Consider the following 21,885-nt stretch of genomic DNA (forward strand, 5'->3'; position numbering starts at 1 on the left):
AAGTAATCCTGCAGCGGACAGCGGGGCAGGGTGGAAAAAGCAGGAGGAAAAGGCAGGACGCCGGCTGCCCCACCCCGCGGCGATGTATGAGGGGAGAAGGAGGGGCGGCTAGAAGTCCTGTACTGCTGCGGTACTGCCTTGCTCACCCAACCATAGTGGTACAGCAGGTCCGAGCCCTGCTCCTGGCCTGCACCGCAAGAAGGTACCACGTCAGATGCAGTCATGTGCAAGGCAAAGGCCGTTCCCATTTCACCTGGGCCGAGCAATGTAACCAACCATTCCCAGGCCTGCCCCTCCCCACCCTCTCTGCCTCTCAACTCGCCTGGCCGCACCGCCTTGGTTGTGAACATGACTAGGAAGGGCCAGCCAGCCACCAGCACATCAAACACGTGGCAGTTCTCCAGGTCGGGAGCCGCCTCATACTCCTGGAGTGCACCGGGCGCAGCAGGCCAGCTGTTGGCGCATACCCCCCAGAGCCACCCTGGCGTTTTATGCTTTTCCTCCTTCTTCTCTTCTTCTCCTCCTCACAAGGCCCACAGCTTGGCGGCCAGCCCGCGTGACGTGACGTGACCAGGAGGGCGGTGGCGGCGGCGCGGCGCGGGCCTGCGGGCCAGCGGCGCAGCACGCGGGAGGCGGCGGCGGCGTGCGAGCAGCCCCGCATACCTCAAACGGGTTGAGCTGCGGCGCATTGGTGCGCATCGTGGCGTTGCCGCAGGTATAGGCGGAGGCGGCGAGGCCGTACTGCGGAGGGCACAGGGGTGGGTGGTCCCAGGCGCGGTGGGTGGCAGGCAGGCAGCGTCGGCCGCCCGGCGACACGCTGGCATGCCCTACACACAGGGCCAGCCTCGGCCCGGGCCAGCGCACCCCGCCTCATAGAAAGCCTCGGCTACTAGACCCAAAACCCTTCCCCCGGCAGCCGCAGCAACCCACGTCAGGGCCCTCTTTGAAGATGAAGCCATATGGTTTAAGCTTCTGGTCACTTGCAAGACACTCCTTCAAGAAAGGCCAGTTCTCTGGCTCGGCCACGTAGCTGCCCACCGCCAGCTGCCACTGCGTGGGGCTGCAGGCGGGCGGGCAGGCATGTTAAGATTAGGGCAGGCAGGCAGGCAGGCAGGCGCAGCTTGGGGCCGCAAAGCAGGCAGGCCAAGCTGGGTGTGCCTTGCCCTGCCTCAGCACGCCCACCATGCGCGGAGCCACCCGGCCGGCGGCTGCTTCACGTATGCCTTCTGCTCATACTTGAACCGTACCTCGCTCCTGCAGGCCGGCGCGGGTGTAGGGGTGGCATGTGTGATGGCTGGGTGGGCAGGAGAAGGTGAGCGGGGGCATCGAGGAAGGCACAGGCAGCAACGGGCACGAGGGGAGGCAGCAGGAGGCGGGCGGGCAGCCCTGGGAGGCAGACTGGCCAAGGGGGGCGCCCCGAAACCCGCCCACCCCGCCACCTGGCCTCACCGATAAAACCCCACAAACTCGTCAGCAGGCATCTCCTGGCCAGCCTTCACGCGCAGGCCCCGCCCGCCCCTGCATCAGCAGCGCAGCGTGGCGGGTCAGCCGCCTGGCCGTCCGGCCGCGCGGCGAGCGGCACAGCGTGCAGCGCAGCGTGCGCAGCGTGCGAAGCGCGCAGCCAGCATGCGGCACGCAGGAGCCCACCCACCTGAGCCCCTCTCTGGGGTCTTCAGCTTCTATGACATACTCCTCAACCCGGTCTGCAGCAGGCGCCCATGGGGCAAACGCGGGCCTGTGCTGCAAGCCGTCCCGGGTGGCGCCAGGCTGGCAGCCCCTGCTGCACCGCGCGCTTGCTCTGCCGGGCGCGAGCAGGCGCGGGGGGATGCCCGGGGAGGCGGGTGCTGTGCTGGAGCAGGGTGCGCATCACCTGACACCGGCGGGTCCCTCAGTAGCTCCAGCTTGTGCAGCAGCTCCCTCAGCGGCAGCTTCCAGTTGCGGCTGCGACCCAGGCCGATGTGCGCTTCCAGCACCCTGGCCAGGCTGCACAGCCTTCTTTCGGCTGCCTCTGAAACGTCGCCTGTCGCGGCGGATGCGCAAGCACACGAAGCGCGGGCGTCGTGGCGCGGCAAGAGGCTGCTGTATTCTGGTGGACCGCAGGGCAGACAGAAGCAGGCAGGCAGGCAGGCAGGCAGGCTCCAGCAGACCGCACCGCTCCCTCAAGCGGGTCTCCCTAGCAGCGCAGGGCCCGGGCGCCATCGCACGCAGCCAGCCACTCGCCTGAAGCAAACTCCAGGACCTCCCTCACCCTCACTTCCCTGGCCGCGCTGGCCGCCGCGCCGGCGCCCTTCCTCGTGCCTTTCTTCTTGCCCTTCTTCTTGGGGGGCGGGGCGGGGCTGGGAGGGGTGCAGGCATACAGCTCCCATGTGGCGCGCCAGGCCCGCTCCACCTCAGGCATCAGCCCGTGGCACAGCTGCATCACACAGCAAGCAGGAGGAGGCGTCAAACACGGCCCGAGCGTGGGCGAGGATGTGACAACCACTTACACAAGCGCCTGCCACCTGGCACGGGGAGCAAGCCACTGCAGGCTTGGGTTGCTGGCTGCCGTCGTGTTGCATGCTCACCACCAGCTTGCCCCCTGGCGCGGCCTGGAACCCAGCCTCCTCTTGGATCCGCTTCAGGGGCTCGGCAGCATACCGCATGTGCTCGTTGCTCAGCCCACCGCCAGCGCCAGCAGCCGCGCCGTCGGGCCGCTGCTGGCGCGGGGCGGACCGCCGCTGTGGCCGCCGCCGCGGCTGCTGCTGCTGCTGCTGCTGCTGCTGCTGCTGCTGGGAGGCCAGAGAGCTGCTTGGCGCTTGGCTGTTGCCGCGTGTGGGGCTGCCGCTCTTGCCCCTGCTCCCGCTGCCCTCCTCCTCTCCCTCCTCATGCCCCTCGCTAGACCGAGAGGGCTGCTGCAGCGGCACCATTACTGATAAGCTGCCGTCTGTGGCTCCTCGTGCTGCTCACCGGCCAACTCTGGCGGTAGCTCAGGGCGCTGGCAGTGGTGAGCCTCGCGCGCTGCAGGAAGGGAGGCAGCAGGGCATGTTGGTGAGGGGCAGCACAGGCCCCAGGCTGATTGTGGACGAGGAGGGTGCGCACGTTGCGAATGGCCCCCGTTGCAAAACCCCGGGGCGGGAGAGAAGGCGGGAGGGTGGCAGGCTGCCTGCGGAGCCCTCCGGGGGCCCAGCTCCTGACCTCACCTGAATTTATGGTGCCTCCTCGCGCTGCAAGCCTGCCCGGAAGGTCTGCGTGCAAACTCAACTCAAGAGGGTGCTTGCCGCGGGAGAGCAGGCGGGCGTCAATCGGTACTGCTACAGTTGATGCCACACACTGGCCGATCAAATTGCAGCGACCAGGGGAAAAGCAGAGCGCACAGCAGCGCTCCACTGTGAGCGCCCGCCCCTGATCGCTGAGGACAAGGGGGAGACACCCTTCCAAAGCTCTGCGACACCTGCCCGCGGTGCCAGAGTTGCCGAGGCTAAAACCGCGCGAGCATCATCATGCTGTGGCACCACAGCAGGCGCCCGCCGCGCGGTCACACGAGGTGAAGGTGCAGGCAAGTGCCCATGTTGCATGCTGCAAGCCAGACCCCTTGCACACACTCTGCCAAGGTGTGACATGCATTGTGACGACTGATGAGCACTCTGGCGGGCCAGCTGCACTGCCACACAGCCATTGTTGCGAAAGCCACGCCAAGAATGCAACAAGCCGGCACCCTCTGCTGCATGTCTCCATCAGGTTGAGCGCGGCATCACAGCAGGTGCACCATTCAGCTTTCAAACAATGAAATGTGCAGGGCCGGCGCCGCCTCATCCCGCCTGCGGCATTGCTGTTGCCGCTGCAGGCGCTGCATCTACTGCCGCAATGGCCGCCGCGACGGCCGCAGGGTCGACGGCGCGGTGCACCTGCGCCGACAGCTCCGCCCACTCCAGGCAGCGCCGCAGGCCGTCGCCCTTGAGCGGCGCAGAGTCGTGGTTGTAGTAGTGCAGGTGCGAGAAGCCGCCGGTGGCAACCCAGGACGTGAGCGCGCCTGCGGCACCGCCCTGGCTGCCGTCCGCCTGCTCCGCCGCATCCTGCTGCCGGCACTCGATCACCGCGCCTGAGAAGCCATCGGGCAGGGGAAGGCATACGCCTGCGGCAGGGTTGCAAGGTGGCTGCGCTGGTTGGTGACGTGGCACATGGGCAAGACGGCCAAGCAGCAGTTTGGGTAGCAAGCGGGTGGCGGCCAACGTGCCTGCCAGGTTGCGCCCCCTCAGGCTGCACTGGAGCACCGGCAGCCCATCCACGGTGGCTCCTGCACATACCAACACGGCAGGGGGGGGGGGGGGGGGGTTGTGAACCGGGTGGAGAGTCATGATCGCTTTCAATGTCAAAGCTGGGGTGCCCGCACCTGACTCCTGGGGTCTGAAATACGCGTTCACTGCTGCAGGGCCATTGTGCTCAATCAGGGCAGGCACTAGGTGCACCGCCACCTCTGCCGCCCCGCTGGTGTCCAGCTGCCTGGCCGCCATCGTGTGTCTGTGGGTCTTGCGCGAGTGTGCAGTGCCCCGTGGATGCCCAGCCGGCCTCTGTTTGGCCCGCTGTCACCGGCTGAGCCGTAGGGCAGTACCTTGCCGGCACTACTCCTCCAAACGCGGTCACAAAGGCCATCAGACGCATTCCTCGCAACCATCAGCAATCGGAGAGCAGCCATGGGGGGCAAGAAGTTCCGATTCGTGTACATTCCCTGTGACATGTGAGCGCCAAGCGCCTCCAGCACTGAGGAACAGCAGCTTAGGGAACAGGGGCCTCGCATGCGTGCTCTCAGGCAGCTAGCCGCCGCTGGGAGCCGCCCGCCGCCACCCACCCTCTTGCCCGCCGTGACACCGCCGCCTGCCACGCAGGAGCGAGCCGCTGCAGCAGTGGGAGCTGGAGATGCCTCCAGGGAAGGAGGTGGAGTGCCTGATCGACAGGCTGAAGGTGCATGGATTGCCTTGCGGGGCCCACAGCGCTGCGAATGCCGAGCTGCCCAAGTGCACACGACCAGCTTCTGGAACCACAGGGCAGGCGCCAAACCTGGCCCAGCCTGGCCCCCCCTGCCTGCCTGCTCCCCTCGCTCCAGGCGCACTTTGCCTCGCACGGCCCCCAGAAGACGTCGGCGCAGGTCAAGGCGCAGCAGGCAGAGCTGATGAGCAAGCTTCCAGAGGTGGGCCTGGTGCTGCTCATCCTCCGCCTCGGTTCCACACTCACATCCGGCACGGCGGTTTGCACAGCAGCCTGTCGGTGCGGGAGCAGGCTGCTGTTCGCTCACCCCATCCTCTGTGTGCCTGGGCATCTTCCGGCACCCCCAACTCAACCTGGGTGTGCAGGGCACCAGCATCGACAGCAAGGTGCTGGATGTGGCCACCTCCCTCCACATGGTGAGCCGAGGTACCTGCTTTCCTTTCTTCTCTGCTCTTGCTTCTTCTCTCACATACTCATCACCACCACGCCAGCCCTGCGCACCGCATCAGCACCGCCCCACCCTCCCACCCCACCCCACCCCACCTGCAGGTGGAGAACATCTCGCTGCTGTCCAACGCCAAGGACAACGGCTTTGTGGGTGGGCGCCGCCGCCGCCGCCCCCCGAAACCGCGGCGAGCAGTGCCTGTCCTGCCTCTTCTGATGCATGCACACACGCCCGCGATGCGTCCCTCTGCGCCATCCCGCTCCATTTGCTCATGCGCCTGGGCTACCTGCAGGCGTCAACATGTACGTGGATGACGAGGGCTCCATCCGCGGCCTGCCCCGCAACCTGCGCGCCTCCGAGATTGCCCACTGCTGCGGCAAGCCCCTCGAGGTGTGCCTCACGCCACCAGGCCTGCCCAGGCCTACAGCCGGCTGTGCCAAGCCTGGAACTGGGGCCCAGCAAGCACACACATCTCTTCCCACTCCTTGATTCCCCTCTCTCGCACACTCATACACACCTCAACCACCACCACCACTGCCACACTGCATCAAGCGCCACTCACACACACACACTCGCTGGCCCGCAGGTCAAGGGAGACGCTTTTCTGGCTCGAGTGATGGACAACGGCGACGACTTTGACCGCCTGGACCTGGAGCTGGGCGAGGTGTCCTCCGGGGCGGCCTGGGTCAAGGCCGCGGCGAGCCAGAACGAGCGCAAGCGGCAGCAGGCGCGTAGGGGCGTGGGCTGGGCAGGTGGACGGGACCTGGGGCGTTTGGCCCGGGGGTGGAGGGTGTGTGTGGCGGGCTGGCGGGCTGGCGGGCTGGTGCTAGGGGTGATTTGTGCTGCTGGGCCTGGGCCTGATGGGAGGCCCCAAGCGCTGTGCCGTCCTGCAGGAGAGCGGCGAGGCGCTTCTGGAACGCATGCGGGCCGGCAGGGATGCGGCTGCGGCAGCGGGGGCGGCAGCAGGGGCGGCGGCGGCCGCGAAGCAGGCTGCGGTGCGGGAGCTGACGCCTGCAGAGGCGGCCAAGGATGAGGGCAACAACGCCTTCAAGCGGGGCGATTGGCGGGGCGCCATGGAGCAGTACACGCGGTGAGTGGGCGGCGGTACAGGCTGGCCGAAAGCAGCCTGTGCTGCTGCCTCTGTTGAGCTGGCGCAGCTCACGCGCCTGCCGCGTTGCTGCCACATGCGCCTGCCTCCCCACACGCCCCTCGCCCATGCTCGCCGCCGTGCAGGGCACTTGAGCTGGAGCCGGGCATGGTGGCTGCGCTCAACAACCGTGCCATGGCCAGGCTGAAGATGCAGCAGTGGGCAGAGGCGGAGGCCGACTGCTCGGCGGTGCTGGCAGCAGAGCCACGCAACGTCAAGGCGCTGCTGCGGCGCGCGGCGGCGGCGGCGGCGCTGGGCCGGCAGCCGGCTGCGGCCGACGACTGGCGTGCGGTGCTGGCGCTTGAGCCGCAGAACAGGGAGGCGGCAGCGGGGATGGCCGGGGTGGAGGCTGCAGTGGCGCAGCAGCAGCAGCAGGCACAGCAGGGATAGGGGAGGTGCCGTAGTGCTGGCTGGCATTGGGTGGGTCACGCATCAATGCAAGAAATCGAGTGAGCTTCTCCTGTAATTTCAAGGGGGGCAGATGATGGATGTTTGATTATCAGTGACTGGGCAGCGCCAGCTAGCTCAGTGCCAACTTGCTCAGCAGCGTCGCACCGCCAGCTTTGAGCTGTGGCGGCAGGCGCCCCTCCTCGTTGGCCTCCCCTGGCCGGCTTGATCGTTCATGTGCTTGCAAGGCACCATGCTGGAGCCTTGTAAGTGCCTGCTACACAACCGGTCACAACGAAGTACGGTGCTATTGGTACGTGCAGTACAAGGCCCACTGCACACCAGCGACTCCGACGCAAAAGCAATGATGCATCATCCCGTTCTGGAGGAACGGGCGTGGCAGCCGAGCTGACCTGCAGGGCGAAGTTATGTGGAGGGCTCTGCCCGTCCTCCGCAGCCTGCTGTGTCTGGGTTGCCTAGTAGCCCGGAGCCGCGCGTGTGGCGAGGCGGCGAGGCAGCGGGCAGGTCGGCGGCGCTTGCGATCGCCGGCGGCGGCGGCAGGAGAGCGGCCGCCTCCTGCCTGCTCCAGCGCCAAGACTCATGCAGCCGCCGGCGTGCTGGCGGCAGTGATTCAAGTGTGTGCTACCAGCAACAGTCATGCTCATGCTGCTGCCCTCATTCTGCCACCGAGCGTTTGTGTGCACTCGAGCTCGCCCACCCCATCTGCTTGCCTGTTCGCTCCCTGGCGCGCAGGCGCTGGTCATCCTGATGAAAATGGACCCGCTGAGCCTTCCCCCAGCGGTTCTGGCCAGCATGTTGGCCACCATTGCCCTCATCGCCGGACCGCTGATACTCCTGCCGCTGTTTTGGCCAGCGCGTTACGAGCGGTGGCGTGTGCCCCTTGTGGTGGCCACCCGCCTGCTCTGGTTCTCCATGTCTAATGTCAAGAGCGGCGAAGCCGTGTTTCATGTGCTCCAGGCAAGTCCAGGCCTTGCACAGTTCCTGCCTGCCTGCCTGCCTGCATAGCTGCGAATCGCATGTCCTGCTCTCTTCTGATTTTACCAAGTGCGGCGCAGTTTTGCCGGCCTGCAGAGGCAGCCGTCAGAGAAGCGGTTTGGGATTCTGTAGGATGCTTGGTTTATCATTCTCGGTGAGTTGAGGCATAAGTTCGATTACAGGGTGCTGCTTGCATTGGCTGTCACTTGGTTGGTGCCTTCAGGCTGGGCTGGTGCAAGGTGCATGCCTTGACAGTTGCCACCACACTCAACACCACATTACTCTGCCGCAGGCACCCGGTCCAACGCCATGTTTTTGGCTGCTGCACTTTTCCCGATCCCACTGCTGCCGCAAGTGGGACTGGCAGCTCATGCGCTGTTTGTGAGTAGGAGTTGTTTGCCCTCCTGGCTGCCTGCCTGCCTGCTAGCCCACCTGCTTTCTCTCCATCCTGTCGATTGTTTCAATTCCAGCGCGCACAACAACCTGACAACTTCTGCACGGTTGCTTGTGCTGCTGTCATCTCCCTTAGTTGCGGGTGCTGCTGTCATCTCCCTTCCGCTGCAGAGGTGCCGGAGCACTGCAAGCACGTGCCAGCGGGCCATGCTGCGCCATGGCGACTGGCAGCGGCGCATTTCGTTCCCACACCGTGCGATGGATTGGGTGAGAATTGGCAGCGTGCCTGGCCAGACTGGTGCATGGCAGCACCCGACAATGAGGGAAGCAACGCAAGAGGTTGCTCATTGCAGCAGTCTGGTGACTGAGACCCCCCCATTGCATTTGTGCAGGTGGTGCTGACGGTGCCACAGCCGCAGCAGACGGTCCCAAGCTCAGACGCAACAGAAGACAGCCTGGCAGCCACCCAGTGCCACAGCTTTGTTGTTTTCACCCAAATCTTGGTGGGCTGTGTCGCTCCGACGCTCGTCTTGAGCAAGCTGCAGCCACCCACGGCGGCAGCAGCAGCAGCAGCAGCGGGAGCAGGGGCAGGCATGCGGAGGCACGCACGCAGCACCAGGAGCAGTGGCAGCACCAGCAGCAGCACTGGCTCCGGTGGAGGAGAGCGAGATGCAGGCAGCTGTAGGCCGCGGTCGCGCCTGTGGGTGTTGCGCAGTCGCACGTTGAGCTGGCTGGCCTGGGCGGTGGCCGAGGCGGAGGCCAGCCTAAATCACCTCTGTGACTTGCTGACCTGCAGCAAGAGTGCTGGCGGCTCGTGGGCGCTGGCGGCAGCAGCCTGGTGGCTGCTGCTGGATGCCATCTGCCTGGCGGTGTTGGCACTGGAGCAGCCCGTGTGAACGGCGATTCCCAGATGCTTCTGCCGCCATCGTCCATTTGATACTTTGACTACGTTAGGCCAACTTCACCAATTCTGTTCCAGTATTTTATTGCAGAGTTTCCTTACCCTCCTTCTTTCACACATTGCTTCTGTGTTCGTTGGTTGCCAAATTCTTATTGCAAAGGGCAAGACAGAGACGACGCAATCAGCCCCTGCATGTGGGGCAGAGCTTGTTTTCCATTCCTGCCTCCTGTGACTTCCAATAACTCGATATCAAATGCAACCCAAAGAGCAGGCGCGCCCAATGAGCAGGCGTGTGCCTCATCCCCCCGCTGCCGCCACTGCCGCTGTTGCGTCGTAACGCAGGAGCGTATTGCCGCCAGCCTGCGACGCAGTACCGCCGGCGCGCATCGTGCCCGAGATATTCGACCGTTCCCTGATTCAACGGGACCTCGATCTCCATTAAGGAGCGGCAGACGGAGGGCCAACAGAGTGCCTGTGGCCAACTCGCAGCATTCTCAGCACGAGAGGGGGCATGAAACCAGGCCATGCGGGTCGCCGTGAGGTTGCAGACGTTCAATTGGAGACTGCCTGATCCCGCAGCAGCGACGGCTGAGCCCGGAGGCCGCAATGGGCAGCCCGGTGCTCCTGTCGCTGCTGCTCCTGGCCTGTGCGGCACCTGCACGCTTGCATCCGCTTGACGCTCGAGAATCTAGCACGGACGCTGCGCCAGGAGTCGCTGGCCACCGCGTTGCCATGGCCGCCGCCGCCGCCGCCAGCACGGCATCCTGGCGGCGCAGCCTGCGGCAGGCAACAGACCAGCAGGTCGTGCAGCAGCAGCAGCCTGGGTTTGCACAGAAAGAAGGCGGCAGCACTTTCGGGGCCGCTGGCGCGACAGCGGTGGCGGGTGCAGGGCAGGGCGTGCTGCTGGCCCAGGCCGGCGCCACGCAGCTGCCGCAAGCGCAGGTGCAGGGGCAGGCACAGCAGCAGCAGCAGCAGCAGCAGCAGGCGCAGGCGGCCGGCTTGCCGCGGTGCGCGCCGGCGGCGTCGCGGGAGCTGTTTGCGTCGCGGGCCGGTACCGGCGGGACCGTGATGGTCGCAGTCATGAACAGCGCCCAGTGGGACTTTGGCCTCAACTGGCTGCACCACGTCAAGGCTGCTGGCATCGACTTTTACGTGGTGGCTGCCGCAGACCAGGCCACCTCGGAGCGGCTGGCCGCCGCCAGCGAGCCCTGCTTCGAGTGGTTTGATGACGAGGCGCCGAAGCTGGGTGAGGGGCGGGCTGCTGCGCGGCAGGGGTGGCAGGGGGCAGCCGGCTAGCTGCACGCGTGGCTGCTCCCGGTGTTTGTGTCGCATGCAGGCATGTGCGCGTGCGGGGCGGTGTCTGCCTGGCCTTGCGCTGCCGCCCGCGCCGCCCGCCCTTCCGTACCAACACGACAGTCCTCCCCTGCCCGCGCGGCTGCCTGGCGCGCGCCCCGCAGGCCTGGCGTGGGGCCAGGAGGGCTGGCGGCGCATGACCTGGTCCAAGGTGTTTGTGCTGGCGGCGGTGGTGGACTATGGCTTCAACCTGGTCGTCTCGGACGTGGATGTGGTGTGGTTCAGGGACCCGCGCACCCTCATGGCAGCCCACCCAGACGTCGGTGGGTGGCGGCCGGCGGCTCGCGCCCTGTTCTGCTTTCCACGCTGCAAGCCTCCCTCTGTCGCTCAGCCGCTCACTCCCATCCTCCAAACCCTCCCTCCCTCTCTCCCTCCCTCCCACCCTCCCTACCTCCCTCCCGTCCATCCACCCGACCACCCCTCCACCCCCGCTGTCCACCCCCGCTTTCCCACCCGCGCAGACCTCATCTTCGGCCTCACGGCTCCAGCTCCAGCGGCGTGGGCGACTCGGGCCTGGAGCTGGACTTCCACCCCAACCACGCAGACTTCAACACGGGTGGGCAGGCGGGAGTTTATGAAACGTGGTTTTGTTAATAGGTGGTTTAATTATTAATTAATTGGTGGGCTGGCTGCGTGGGGCAGGGTGGGGCTGGGGGCGCGGGGCCTGGGCAACAGCGAGCCGCCCGCAGCACCGCGCCGGCGCTGCAGGCTGCGGCCGGCAGCCGCGCGCGTCGCCCCCGCCCAGACCCCAGCCGCCTCCCGCCGCCACCCACCACCGCCACTGCCCACCTCCCTACTGCTACTGCTCCTGCCCGCCTGCTGTACTGCCCCGCAGGCGTGTACACCCTGCGGTACAGCGCCAACATCAGCGCCTGGGCGCACGCCTGGGCCGCTTATTTCAAGGACTGCGACAGCCACGACCAGGTGGGAGGGAGGGCTGGCGCTGGGGGAAGGGTGGGCTGGTGCGGCAGCGGGCGGGCCTGGTGTGGCAGCGGGTGGGCGGTGACGTGCCAGGGGCTGGCATCCCAGGGGTGGGCTGCCGCCTGGCCACTCCCCCCCACACACACTGCCTCCTAGGTAGCCGCCCCACGCGCCGCATGCGCCCACGTGCGGCCGCCGCCGCGCTGCTGCCCGCCGCAGGTGTGCTGCTACCGCCTGATCCGCACGCCCGAGGGCGTGGGCCAGCTGGCGCCGCCCAGCCAGCGCATCTCCACGGCCTGGCACGGCCGCATCCGCCTGGCCGTCATGCCCGTGTCCATCTTCCAGAGCGGACACACCCGCTTCGTGCAGAAGCTTCACGAGGCGCGTGCCCCTGTGTGTGTGTGTGTGTGTGTGTGTGTGTATGATGCATGTGATGCGGTGTGGTGTGGTGGAGGATGGCGTGCGTGCGGGACAGCTGCCTAAAACCGGCTGGCTGCTTATGTTGGGGTGCAGGCCAAGCGAGTGCAGCCCTACGTGGTGCATGCCACCTGGACCTACAACGGACTGGTGAGGTGCCGGATGGCCGCCCCGGCGGCCCTGCTGCCTGGCTGGCTGGGGCAGCGCTGTCGGCGGGCTGGGCAGCGCAGCGCTGCTGCCGCGGCCCCATGCGCACGCCAGCGCCGGGGAAGCGCGCCGGCCGGTGCGCCCCGCCTGCCTGGCTCCGGCCCTGCCCCTGCCTCCTGAGCCTTGCGTGGCTATGCTCATGCGGCGATTCCCCGTGCGTGGTGGCGCAGGGCGGCAAGCGGGCCCGGCTGCGTGACATGGGGCTGTGGGTGGATGGTCCCGAGTATTATGCGGTGCCCAGCTTTGTCACCGTGGACCTGGACAACCTGCAGGTGGGCCTGCCTGCCTGCCTGCCTGCTTGCCTGCTGCTGCCACCGCTGCTGCTGCTGCTGCTGCCTGCCTGCGTGCCTGCCTGCCTGCAGAAAGAGGTGCCTGCCTGCCTGCCTGCCTGCCTGATGGAGCTGGGCCCACGCGGCCGCTCAGCTGCTCGCCTCCTCTCGACTGCCGCCCGCCTGCTCCCCTCCGCTGCCAGCCGTTGGCATGTTTGTTGCGCGCCACACCATCGCACCACACACGAAACCACCCGCCGCACGCCCAGCCGACCTGCCCGTGTCCTGCGACCCTGCTGTACCGCAGCCGCCTGAGGAGTACAACCGTTGGAGCGAGAACGAGGACATGGTAGGCCTGCACTTGGCCACCATGCGCCGCCAGCTGCAGCGGGCGTACGTGGGCATGGCGCTGGCGGTGGCCGCGGGCCGCCCCTTCATCCTGCCAAAGGCGAGCATGGGTGGGGTGTGTGGGGGTGTGGGAGGCGGGGCGTGTGTGCATGTGGGGGGCAGCGGTCCGCCCCCACCGCACCTCTCCTCACACCACCGTCCACCCTGCACCTAGCCTGCAGTTCCAGTGTTACTGCGAGAAGACGTGGTATGGTACCGTGCGGTGCCGCATCTTTGACGCCCAGGACTTCCCCCTGCCCGTCACCTGGTGGGCTGGGGTGGGCTGGCTCCCTGTGGGCTGGCTTGCTCGTGATGGTCAGCAGTTGGGAGCTGAGCTCATGCAACACCTGGATCATGCTCCCTGGCAAGGTGTATTGCTGCGGTCCTGCTGTACCGCAGCCCCACCGACTACCTCTTCCAGCCCGACAACTTCCTGGCGGCTCCCGAGAGCCTGGGCACGCCGCTGGACGTCCGGGAGCCTTTCTTCCTGGAGCACCCCCGCACACCGCCGGAAGTCAGGGTGCGTGCTGCCGCCTGCCGCCTGTGGGCACAGCAGCTGCTGATGCCTGCCACCTGTTGGCACAGCAGCGGCAGCAGCAGCAGCAAGGGAGGTGGCTGTGGTGGAGGGGGGGGGCTGCTAGCTGCTGCCCGTGCCTGCTGCTGCGACCCACCGACCTGCTGCCTCCCCACACCACCTGTGGGCTATGCCCTCCTGCCATCCACACCATCCTCTCCCCCTCCCCGCCTGCAGAGCTCCGTGCTGATCATCCTGCCCTCCGCCGCCCTGCACTGCCGGGACTGCGTCAAGGAGCAGAAGGGGCTCGACGGCAAGACGGTGGGCGGCGGCGGGACGCCTGGGCTGCCTCCCGCGGGCGCCGTGCCAACGCAAGGGCCGCTGCCGCTTTGCTCTGGGGCGCCCTGCCCTGCCGACGTCACCCACACGGCCCGCCCACCCCGCGCGCCTCGCCTCCTTCTGCAGGTGCTGCTGGTGCCGCCGGCGCTGCGGTCGGGGGAGCTGCTGCCGCTGCTGGAGCCGTACCGGCACTACCGCGTGTGGCGTCTCAACTTCTCGGGGGTGGGCTCCACCCAGCGGGCCTACTCTGGCTTCAGCGACCAGGCAGCTGCAGAGGCGTTTGACCGGCGCATGGCCGCTATCACCACCACCTGGTGCTGCCGGTGAGGCGCTGAGCTGGCGCTGAGCTGGCGCCGAGCTGGCACCGGCTTGTGCCGCAGCTCGAGCCGGCCCTGGTTGCGCCGCATCGCCGTGCCGCACTTTTCCAGCAGCAGGCCGGGTGCGGCGCGGCAGCCTGCTGCGCACCAGCACGGTGCCCCGCGTGGCCAGCTGGTGGTCCAGTGGCTTGCATTGCATGCATATGTCGAGGGTGGTTTGCCTGGGGCTGGCTGCAGGCGGGACGAGGAGCTGGGGCGGTACCACAAGGAGGGCCAGACAGAGGTGAAGCTGAGCATGACCCCAGACTTCAACTTCAGCAGCAGCTTCAGCGCAGCCGGTGCAGCAGCGGCGTCGCGAACCGCGCTGGAAGAGGCGGCAGATGCGGCGGCGGCGGGCGCGGCGGGCGCGGCGGGCGGCGGCGTCGAGGGCGGCGGAATAGGCGGCGGCGGAGAAGGCGGCACGGGCGTTGCGTAGCCAGGCGTGCAGGCAGCGTGTGTGACGTGCTGCTTGCCAAGAACTCTCCGTAATTGGTGATTGACCGTGGCCGGGGGGCCAGTGCAGCACCTGCTGAGGTGGCGGGCAAGGTGGTCGGCGAGACCGGCCCCTTGCTGCCGTTGTGTGTGGGAGCGCCACTCCAGACCTCTTACACTCATCATTCTGCACTCATCATTGCTTGTGCACTGCTGCCAGTTCCTGCCTGCCAAGCAGCAGCCAGGCCATCACTGGCGCAGCGCCAGGCGCGAGCGCTTGGGAGGTGGCTGCGCTGCCGCCTGGGCAGGCGGTGCCGGGGGCGGTGCCATCGCCCCTATGGCCTCCTCCTGCTGCTCCCTCACTGCACCATCTGCCCCTGCTGCCACCTGCTGCCCCGGTTGGCTGTTCTCCTTGCAGGCCTCCGCTGCCGCTGGCCCGGCTCCTGCTGCCGCGTCAGGCGCAGCAGCAGCTGCGGCCCCCCCTTGCTGCTCCTGCCGCTGCTGGCCTGCCGCGGTTTCTCCCCCTCCGCCCGCCGCTGCTGCATCGCCCTGCTGCATCGCATGCCGCTGTGTCCACTGCCGCGCCTTGGCATCAAACACCTGGCGCTGGTGCTTGAACTCGGCGGTCTGTGGGCAGGCGGGTGGGGAGGGGAGCAGGCACGGGAGGGCGGACAGTGCGGTCATCAACCTGCCAGACCACCCACGAGCGGCAGGCGCCCACCCACAGCACCGGTGCCAGCAGGGGCGGCATGATCTGTAGCGGCATGCCCCAAACACACGGACACTGCACGGCCAGGCCCAGGCCGGGCAGCCCCTTAAGCGAACCCTCACAAACCCAGGCCGCCTCCCCAAGTTGGCCCTCATCTCACAATGTCAGTGACCAGGCCGTCGTCTGGGTTGGGCTCGGCCAGCAGCAGGCCGACGGAGGCCAGCAGGGTGGGCACGTTGAGGCTGGGCTTCCAGGCGCCCTTGGGCGGCATGTTGAGGATGTCCAGGCAGATGCGGCCCTCTGCCGGTGTGGTGTTGGTGTTGTTGGTGTTGCGGGGTGGGGGTGGGGGGCAGGAGAGGGGAATTTTAATTGATGGGGCGATGATCAACAGGGCTGCTGCTGGGCGCAGCGGGGGCAGGTGCTCGCCATGTTGCCGGGGTGAAGAGGCATGCATGGCAGCGCCGAGTAGGCGGGCAGCCGGGTGGCGGCGCAAGCAAGCATGCACAAATGCACTGCCACGCCCTGCAGCCTTCAGGCCGCCGCACCTGGGTCTATGTTTGGGTGGTAAATGGGGGTCACAAACTTGACCTTGGGCGGCTCGAAGGGGTACCTGCACAGGTGTGCAAAGCCGGGCAGCAACCGACAGTGCCTCAGCACACACGATGACATTGGGTGGCAGCAAGGGAGGCATCTGAGCGGAGAGGGAGCGGCGGCGGCAGCTGCAGCACCTGGCGGGGATGTGCACCGCCAGCTTGAACAGGCCTCCCTCGTACACCGTGTCCTTGGGGCCCTGCAGGAGGACAGGAAGCAAGCGCCTGTGTGGAACCGAGGCCGTCGCTGCCGCCGCCGCCGCCACACCGCCGCCCACATTCTCTCGATCGTAGCTCGGCGCGCCGGGTTTCGGTTCCTGCCGTTGTCCGCCTCCCTGCACGAGTCGACTGGCTTGCGCAGACCTGCGGGCTGTCCCCACCTGGAGTTGGGCCTCGAGCTCCGTCACTTTGTCGCCCACCGGGGCAGCCCACACACCGGGAGGCGGCTCCATCTGCAGCATGCGGATCTCCCGGCTCATGCGCGACACCACAGCGGCCGACACCATCGCTCCTGCGCCCCCAGCGTTCGTTTGAACGTTTCCCAGCAACCGCCAAGGAGGAGAAGCCCTCAACCACCCAGTCAGCCTGTCCAGAAGAACATTGGCCCCGCTGCGACAGCCGCACCCTCTGGCGCGAAGTGCGCGCTGGGGCGGGGCGGCGTGCCGCTGACAGCTCATGTGAACACCTCGACCCATTCAAGTTGCTTTCACAGCATCGGGTTGAACGGCATGTTTCAAGTGCATTTGAAATCTTGGCATTGCAAGCCGCTTGGTACGCCAGCTGCATGCCCGCGGCACGGCTCGGCCAGCAAGCTAAGCAACGAGGCTCCCCTGGACGTCTATCACGAACTGCAGCAGCAGCACAGCAGCGCAGAATCAGATGTTGCTAGCTGAAGTGATCTCACGCCCTTCTGCCCGTTGAGGCATTTGTTCCAGCCCACTCACCCTGTACTTGACGTCGCCCTTCTCCAGGCGCTCCTGCAGCAGGCACCAGGCGTGCATGGCAGTCAGCAGGTGCGCCCCAGGTGCCCTTCCCTGCCCTGCTCCTACCCCGACAGCTTCCTGCCCCCTTAAAATCACGAAACGCAGCAAACCAGCCACTCAGCAGCACGCAGCCCACCATGGCTGTGTTGACATAGTCCACGCCGATCCTCTCGATGTCGGCCACGATGTTGTGCTGGGCGCAGAAGTCCAGCAACTCCTGCACACAGGCAGACGGCGGGGGAAGGGCTGGGCTCATGCACATTCAGGCGGCAGAAACGCTGATGCGCAGGCGGGCATGTGCCGACGGTCCCGGACTTTTGCAGCTGGCGCTCCTGCTGTCCAGCACGACGCGGGGCCCTTGCCTGAGTCTCCTTGACGGAGCCGATGCCGGAGCCGGCAACCGCGCCGCGCCCTGCACGCCACAGCGGCAGTGCCATGGTTGGCAGGCGGGCTGCTTGGGATACCGAACCGGTACCCTTCCTGCTCCGGCCACCAAGCAGGCTGCAGCGTCAGGCAGTGCCCCGTGCAGGCCGCCCGGCGGGGGGGGGGGGGGGTAAGCAGGGATGGACCCGGGCTACGCCTATTCCACCCCGCCCTGCCTCCCCACGGCCAGCCACTCACGGGAGGTCAGGGCGAAGGCAGGGACCTCCAGCGACTCTGGCGGCAGGCCCACCAGCACCAGCTTGCCGTCGGTGGCCAGCAGGCTGAGGTAGGGCAGGAGGTCGTGCTTGGCTGCGGGCCAGAAGAGAGCAGGGGCGGGTATGGTTGAATGCAAGCAGGGCGAACATGGAATCGGCAGTGCAGAAGGCACCGAGCGAGCCACGGCGCAAGCTGACGCCGCGCCGAAACTGCAGGCTGTGGCAGCGGCTGCCGGCCCAGACCCTCGAGGCTCCAGCTGGAGCCTCCCCACCGCACCAGAGCCTCCCCACCGCACAAGGGAAACCATCCACACCCACCCGACACCTCCCACACCCACCCGACACAGTGTCGATGATGCCGTCCAGCGAGCCAGCGGCTGCCGCCATCTGCTCGCTGTCGCGGCTGACCAGGAAGCGGTCTGCGCCCAGGCGGCCGCACGCCTCCTCCTCCTTGCTGGGGGAGGTGGAGATGACGGTGACCTGCAGGCAGCAGGGCAAGACGGGGCATGGCAGGGCAGGGCAGGGCTGGAGGGACGAGGAGGGAAGGCCAGGCTGGTGCCAGATCCCGCGCAGAGCAGCAGAAGCAGACCAGCGCAGCTGATGATAAGAGCGGTACGCCCGCTCCCCTTGGGCCGCCACCATTGGCGCAGCAGCTCCTGAAGCGGCGCACCTCGCAGCAGAAGGCCTTGGCCAGCTTCACCGCCATGTGGCCCAGCCCGCCCAGCCCAATCACGCCGACCCTCACGCCCGGCTTGTCCTGCGGCGGTGGTGGTGGCGTCCCGCCGCCTATGCATCAGCAGGCTGCTGCACCGGGCCAGAGGAATCCATGCCGACGGGCGGCACTGCACTGGCTGGCACAAGCAGCTGCGGGCCGCAGCAGCAGCGCCGATCGATCGACAGCCGAGCGCACTCACCAGCCCAAAGTGGCGCAGGGGCGAGTATGTGGTGATGCCGGCGCACAGCAGCGGCGCGGCAGCATCCATGGGCAGGCCGTCTGGCAGGTGCAGCACAAACCTGCAGGGGCGGGGGGCAAGGCGGCGCAGCCCCGAGCAGCCGATTGGCCACCAGCAGGCGGCAGCACGTGGGCTGGCGGGCCCGCAAGCCCAGCACAAGCGCACGCACTGGCTGCGCTGGCCTGCTGTCCTCCCCCTCATGCTGCGCTGGCATTCGTGCGTGCGGGGCAGCCCACTTTTCGTTCACGACGATGTGCGTGGAGTAGCCGCCCCGGGTGATGGCGCCGCCCTCGCGGGGGTCGGCTGCGGGCGGCCGGGCAGCCAGCGGGGCGTGAGGAAAAGCAGGCAGAGGAGTGCCGCTATAGGCTGCCGCAGCCGCGCTGCTGTGCAACGCACCGCTGGCCCTCTATGCGCAGCAGCGTTGAATCAGCTGAGGCTGTGCACCAGGTATCTGGGTGTTCCGCAGCTGCAGCCGCTCTTCCTACCCCAAAAGTTGCACACACCAAAAGTTGCACACACCTGAGTCAAAGGTCCACACAACTCCGGTACAGTACTGCTCCAGGTCGCGCCCGCAGTTGGTGCAGTCCCCGCAGGAGCCCACCATGCAGCCCACGGCGGCGCGGTCGCCCACGCGGAAGCCGCCCACGACGCTGCCCACCTCAGTCACGATCCCCACTATCTCGTGGCCTGCGCTCAGGGAAGGCAGGCAGGAAGGTAGGAGGAAGGGATGAGGTAGAGGAGGAAGGGAGGAGGAGGGAAGGGGAAGCGAGGGCGGCAACAGGCGAGAGAAGCAGCGTAAGTGGGAGGGTGGGAGATGGGTGCGGGACACGAGGGCGAGAGCAGGCATGCGGGGGCGAGGGCTGGGGGCAGGCACATGCGGCAGCGCAGGCGCCAGCGGCAGCGCACGCACCTGGCACGCATGGGAAGTTGGTTGGCACGCCCCACTCGCTGCGCACCTTGTGCAGGTCTGCAGGGGCAGGCAGGTTGGTGGGGGTGGCAGGAGGACAGGACACGAGGGCGTCCTCGCGTGGGGTGCGGCGATCGAGGGGCTGGTCGGACGGACGTGCACGGCCGTGGGGTCAATGTTGTAAGTGTGCAGGCGTGCCGTGCAGGTGCCTGCCTGCCAAGCACCCTCACCCGAGTGGCAGATGCCGCAGTAGGCGATCTGGATGCGGACGTCGCCGGGCTGCAGCTGGCGGCGCTCAAAGCGCAGGGGAGACAGCTTGCCTGCGGGCAGCAGGGGCAGCGTGATGGTGCGCCAGGAGGGTCGGCAGGCAAATGAGGCCAGATTGCCTTGAGATTGGGCCGCGTCCCCAGATGTGAAGCATGGGCAGCTCACAAAGGTGTACAGCCACCTATGCGGCGCACCCGACTCGTCCCGTGCGGCAAAGCCCAGGCAGGTGCCGCTGCCCTGGGCGTCGCAGTGGGTGCAGCCGCGGTGCAGGCTGAGCGCCAGCTTGTCAAAGGGGAGCTCGCCTGCGGGAGGGAGAAGGCAGGCAGGCAGCGGTAGCGACGGCAGCGCTCCCTCTTTCTTTACTAGGAGTAGGCCTCCAATTCTAGCAGATACAGGGAGGGTTCACCTGCTAGCTCCTGCTTTCCATCGCCGCCATACTCGCGCACCACGCTCAGCAGCGCGTCTGCGGGCACCGAGCCGTGCGTGGGGCCCGCCTGTGGAGACGGGTGGCGTGGCGGGCGTGTTGGCAGCTGTCAAAGGCATCCGGGGTGCCTCGTGGCGTGCCGCCACCGCCAACCTTGGGCTGATGCCAGCAGCAGTGGGAGCGCAAGGAGGCAGCACGTGGCGAGCGCTCTGGCCGGCGCCAGCCGGCCCCACCTGCACCAGCAGGCTGAACTCGCGGGGGTGCTTCAGGGCGTCGGCATCGCCCGGGGCGGGGCGCAGGTGCACGGCGGCAGGGGCCATTGTGGACCACTGGGAAAGGGAATGGTGAGATGGAGGGAGGGTAGGCCAACGTAAATGAAAGAATCCACATGGCCATTCTTGTCAGCATCATGCCACCAACCGCCAGGTCGGCTTCTGGCCGGCGGCGGCAACAACAAAGGTGGAAAGTTGCAAGATCTTCCCACTTCCAGCCTCCCCGTGTCTCCTTCACTCTCGATTAGAGGATGCCACTCAGGCTGCTGCCCCTGACTCTCCTACTCGTGCTGCTGCTGACAGCCCAGGCCGCTGGGCAGACCCCCCGACTGCTCTCCACCCAGGTCTACACCTCTGGGGACGTGGGGGCAGGATCAGCAGCGGTGCTGGCGCCTCGTGTGGTGCTTGGAGGGGCTCGCTTGGGGGAAGTGCAGTCAGCAAGCCCAGAGGAGTGCGCAGAGCGATGCAGGGAGGACGCAGAGTGCAGCTGGTTCAACGCCTGTGGCGCCCCGCAGGTGGGAGTGGGAGCGGCGGTGGTCCGAGGTTGCCGCCGCTGGCCGCCGCCATCCCCGCCCTTCAGGATGGCAGCAGCCCTCGTCACCTGCCCTGTGCATGCAGGGCTGCGACGTGGGAGAGGGGCCGCCACTGGGCTTCCAGCAGTGCAGCCTGCTGGCTGCCAACGACAGCGTGGTGCCAGTGGTCCTGAGCAAGGGCGACGACGTGGGGACCACGGCAGGCAAGAGCACGGCAGAGACTCTTCTTCACACACATCCCTGAATCTTCTGCCAGCCAAAGCCGATAACGATGGTTCCCTGCGGTCCCGCATGCAGGTTTCCCGCTGCGGCACAGGCCCCGCACCTTCCCAGGCTTTACCAGCGTGCCCAGCCAGGGCTTCAGCGGCAGTGACTACTCCTGCCCTGGCTCCGTGCTGCCCATGCAGTGCGCATTCAGGTAACAGAGCCAGCATGCACTGCACCTGCAACGATTCACAGCGGCACACTTCAGCCATCTTTCCATGCCTTGGCTGCTTTCCCTTGTAGGACCGCGGTAGAGGCAGCTGTGGTCTGCATGAGGTCACTCACCTGCCACACTGTGGTGATGTTTCTCGACGGCACCGACGGGCGATCGGGCGAGCTGGCCGTGCTCAAGTCTGCCAGCCTGGGATTTGTGAGCAGCTTTGTGGCTCCCTCCGTCTACTCCATCACCCGCCAGGACAACCGCCCCTTGGTGAGCGCAGACATCGGCACAGCACACCTCAATCACAGCAACGAGTAGTACGCATCCATTCATTCATTCAGCACACAGACCGGCCGCCTCTTGCTCGAGGGCGGCCCACTTTGGCCTGGGCAGCCCGGGCCGCCCTCCCCCCCGGGCGCATGTTCGGTGTTGGAGGGGTGTGCCCAGCGATAGGGGGCCCCTGAAGGCATGCGCCGAGGCCGGGAAGCGTGGTTCGGCGCTGCTGCACGCTTGGCGATTTGAACAGAACCACGTGCCGCCGAGCTGCGGCCGCAGTTTCCGGCCCACGGTCTACGGTCGCAGCCACGGGACTCGGCGGCACGGCGTTTGGGCCCAAGCTTGCTGCCGCCGCCGCCGTGCCCGGGGGGCAGCGCGGCGGCGGCGGGGGCACGCTGCGACGCCCCCGTGCTGCCGAGTTGCGGCCGTAGTTTCCTGCCAGAAGCCCACGGCCACAGCCACGGGACTCGGCGGCACGGCGTC

At 67.2% G+C, this 21,885-nt stretch overlaps 7 protein-coding genes across 7 annotated transcripts in view; 4 read left to right on the forward strand and 3 right to left on the reverse strand.

Moving 5' to 3' along the window:
* Window positions 1-3,788: 3,788 nt before the first annotated feature.
* On the reverse strand, window positions 3,789-4,490 carry CHLNCDRAFT_144129 (hypothetical protein; the record flags this gene model as incomplete). The annotated part of the gene is made up of 2 exons (XM_005848761.1): window positions 3,789-4,111; window positions 4,370-4,490. The coding sequence occupies 2 exons, from the start codon at window positions 4,488-4,490 to the stop codon at window positions 3,789-3,791; spliced, it is 444 nt and encodes a 147-aa protein (XP_005848823.1).
* A 180-nt stretch (window positions 4,491-4,670) lies between these two features.
* CHLNCDRAFT_51491 (hypothetical protein) lies at window positions 4,671-6,944 on the forward strand (the record flags this gene model as incomplete). The annotated part of the gene is made up of 9 exons (XM_005848559.1): window positions 4,671-4,714; window positions 4,863-4,938; window positions 5,081-5,164; window positions 5,328-5,378; window positions 5,512-5,560; window positions 5,700-5,797; window positions 5,994-6,197; window positions 6,301-6,497; window positions 6,641-6,944. The coding sequence occupies 9 exons, from the start codon at window positions 4,671-4,673 to the stop codon at window positions 6,942-6,944; spliced, it is 1,107 nt and encodes a 368-aa protein (XP_005848621.1).
* Window positions 6,945-9,963: 3,019 nt separating this feature from the next.
* On the forward strand, window positions 9,964-14,430 carry CHLNCDRAFT_144132 (hypothetical protein; the record flags this gene model as incomplete). The annotated part of the gene is made up of 13 exons (XM_005848560.1): window positions 9,964-10,477; window positions 10,689-10,851; window positions 11,046-11,140; window positions 11,420-11,508; window positions 11,725-11,898; window positions 12,019-12,072; window positions 12,300-12,401; window positions 12,706-12,861; window positions 12,968-13,053; window positions 13,185-13,305; window positions 13,537-13,620; window positions 13,765-13,961; window positions 14,193-14,430. The coding sequence occupies 13 exons, from the start codon at window positions 9,964-9,966 to the stop codon at window positions 14,428-14,430; spliced, it is 2,073 nt and encodes a 690-aa protein (XP_005848622.1).
* A 545-nt stretch (window positions 14,431-14,975) lies between these two features.
* CHLNCDRAFT_13870 (hypothetical protein) lies at window positions 14,976-16,210 on the reverse strand (the record flags this gene model as incomplete). The annotated part of the gene is made up of 5 exons (XM_005848762.1): window positions 14,976-15,053; window positions 15,296-15,435; window positions 15,681-15,745; window positions 15,864-15,925; window positions 16,106-16,210. Coding segments are annotated over 5 exons (450 nt in total), but the record flags the coding sequence as incomplete, so codon positions are not given.
* Window positions 16,211-16,537: 327 nt separating this feature from the next.
* CHLNCDRAFT_22031 (hypothetical protein) lies at window positions 16,538-19,530 on the reverse strand (the record flags this gene model as incomplete). The annotated part of the gene is made up of 12 exons (XM_005848763.1): window positions 16,538-16,573; window positions 16,670-16,702; window positions 16,845-16,954; window positions 17,058-17,120; window positions 17,330-17,440; window positions 17,685-17,826; window positions 18,017-18,103; window positions 18,261-18,360; window positions 18,536-18,602; window positions 18,819-18,986; window positions 19,210-19,266; window positions 19,437-19,530. Coding segments are annotated over 12 exons (1,068 nt in total), but the record flags the coding sequence as incomplete, so codon positions are not given.
* A 755-nt stretch (window positions 19,531-20,285) lies between these two features.
* CHLNCDRAFT_144135 (hypothetical protein) lies at window positions 20,286-21,124 on the forward strand (the record flags this gene model as incomplete). Its single annotated transcript, XM_005848561.1, has 4 exons — window positions 20,286-20,297; window positions 20,514-20,684; window positions 20,788-20,889; window positions 21,110-21,124. 4 exons carry the CDS (start codon window positions 20,286-20,288, stop codon window positions 21,122-21,124), a joined length of 300 nt encoding a protein of 99 aa, XP_005848623.1.
* A 143-nt stretch (window positions 21,125-21,267) lies between these two features.
* The window catches only part of CHLNCDRAFT_144136 (hypothetical protein), a gene marked incomplete at both ends in the record, with an annotated part of 4,117 nt that continues 3,499 nt past the window's right edge, over window positions 21,268-21,885 (forward strand). Inside the window, one exon of the mRNA XM_005848562.1 lies at window positions 21,268-21,396. Within this exon, the coding sequence (XP_005848624.1) occupies window positions 21,268-21,396 (129 nt within the window). The remainder of the gene's footprint in view (window positions 21,397-21,885) is intronic.

This window comes from Chlorella variabilis (assembly GCF_000147415.1).
Source record: "Chlorella variabilis unplaced genomic scaffold CHLNCscaffold_7, whole genome shotgun sequence".
In the NCBI taxonomy this organism is placed as follows: domain Eukaryota; kingdom Viridiplantae; phylum Chlorophyta; class Trebouxiophyceae; order Chlorellales; family Chlorellaceae; genus Chlorella; species Chlorella variabilis.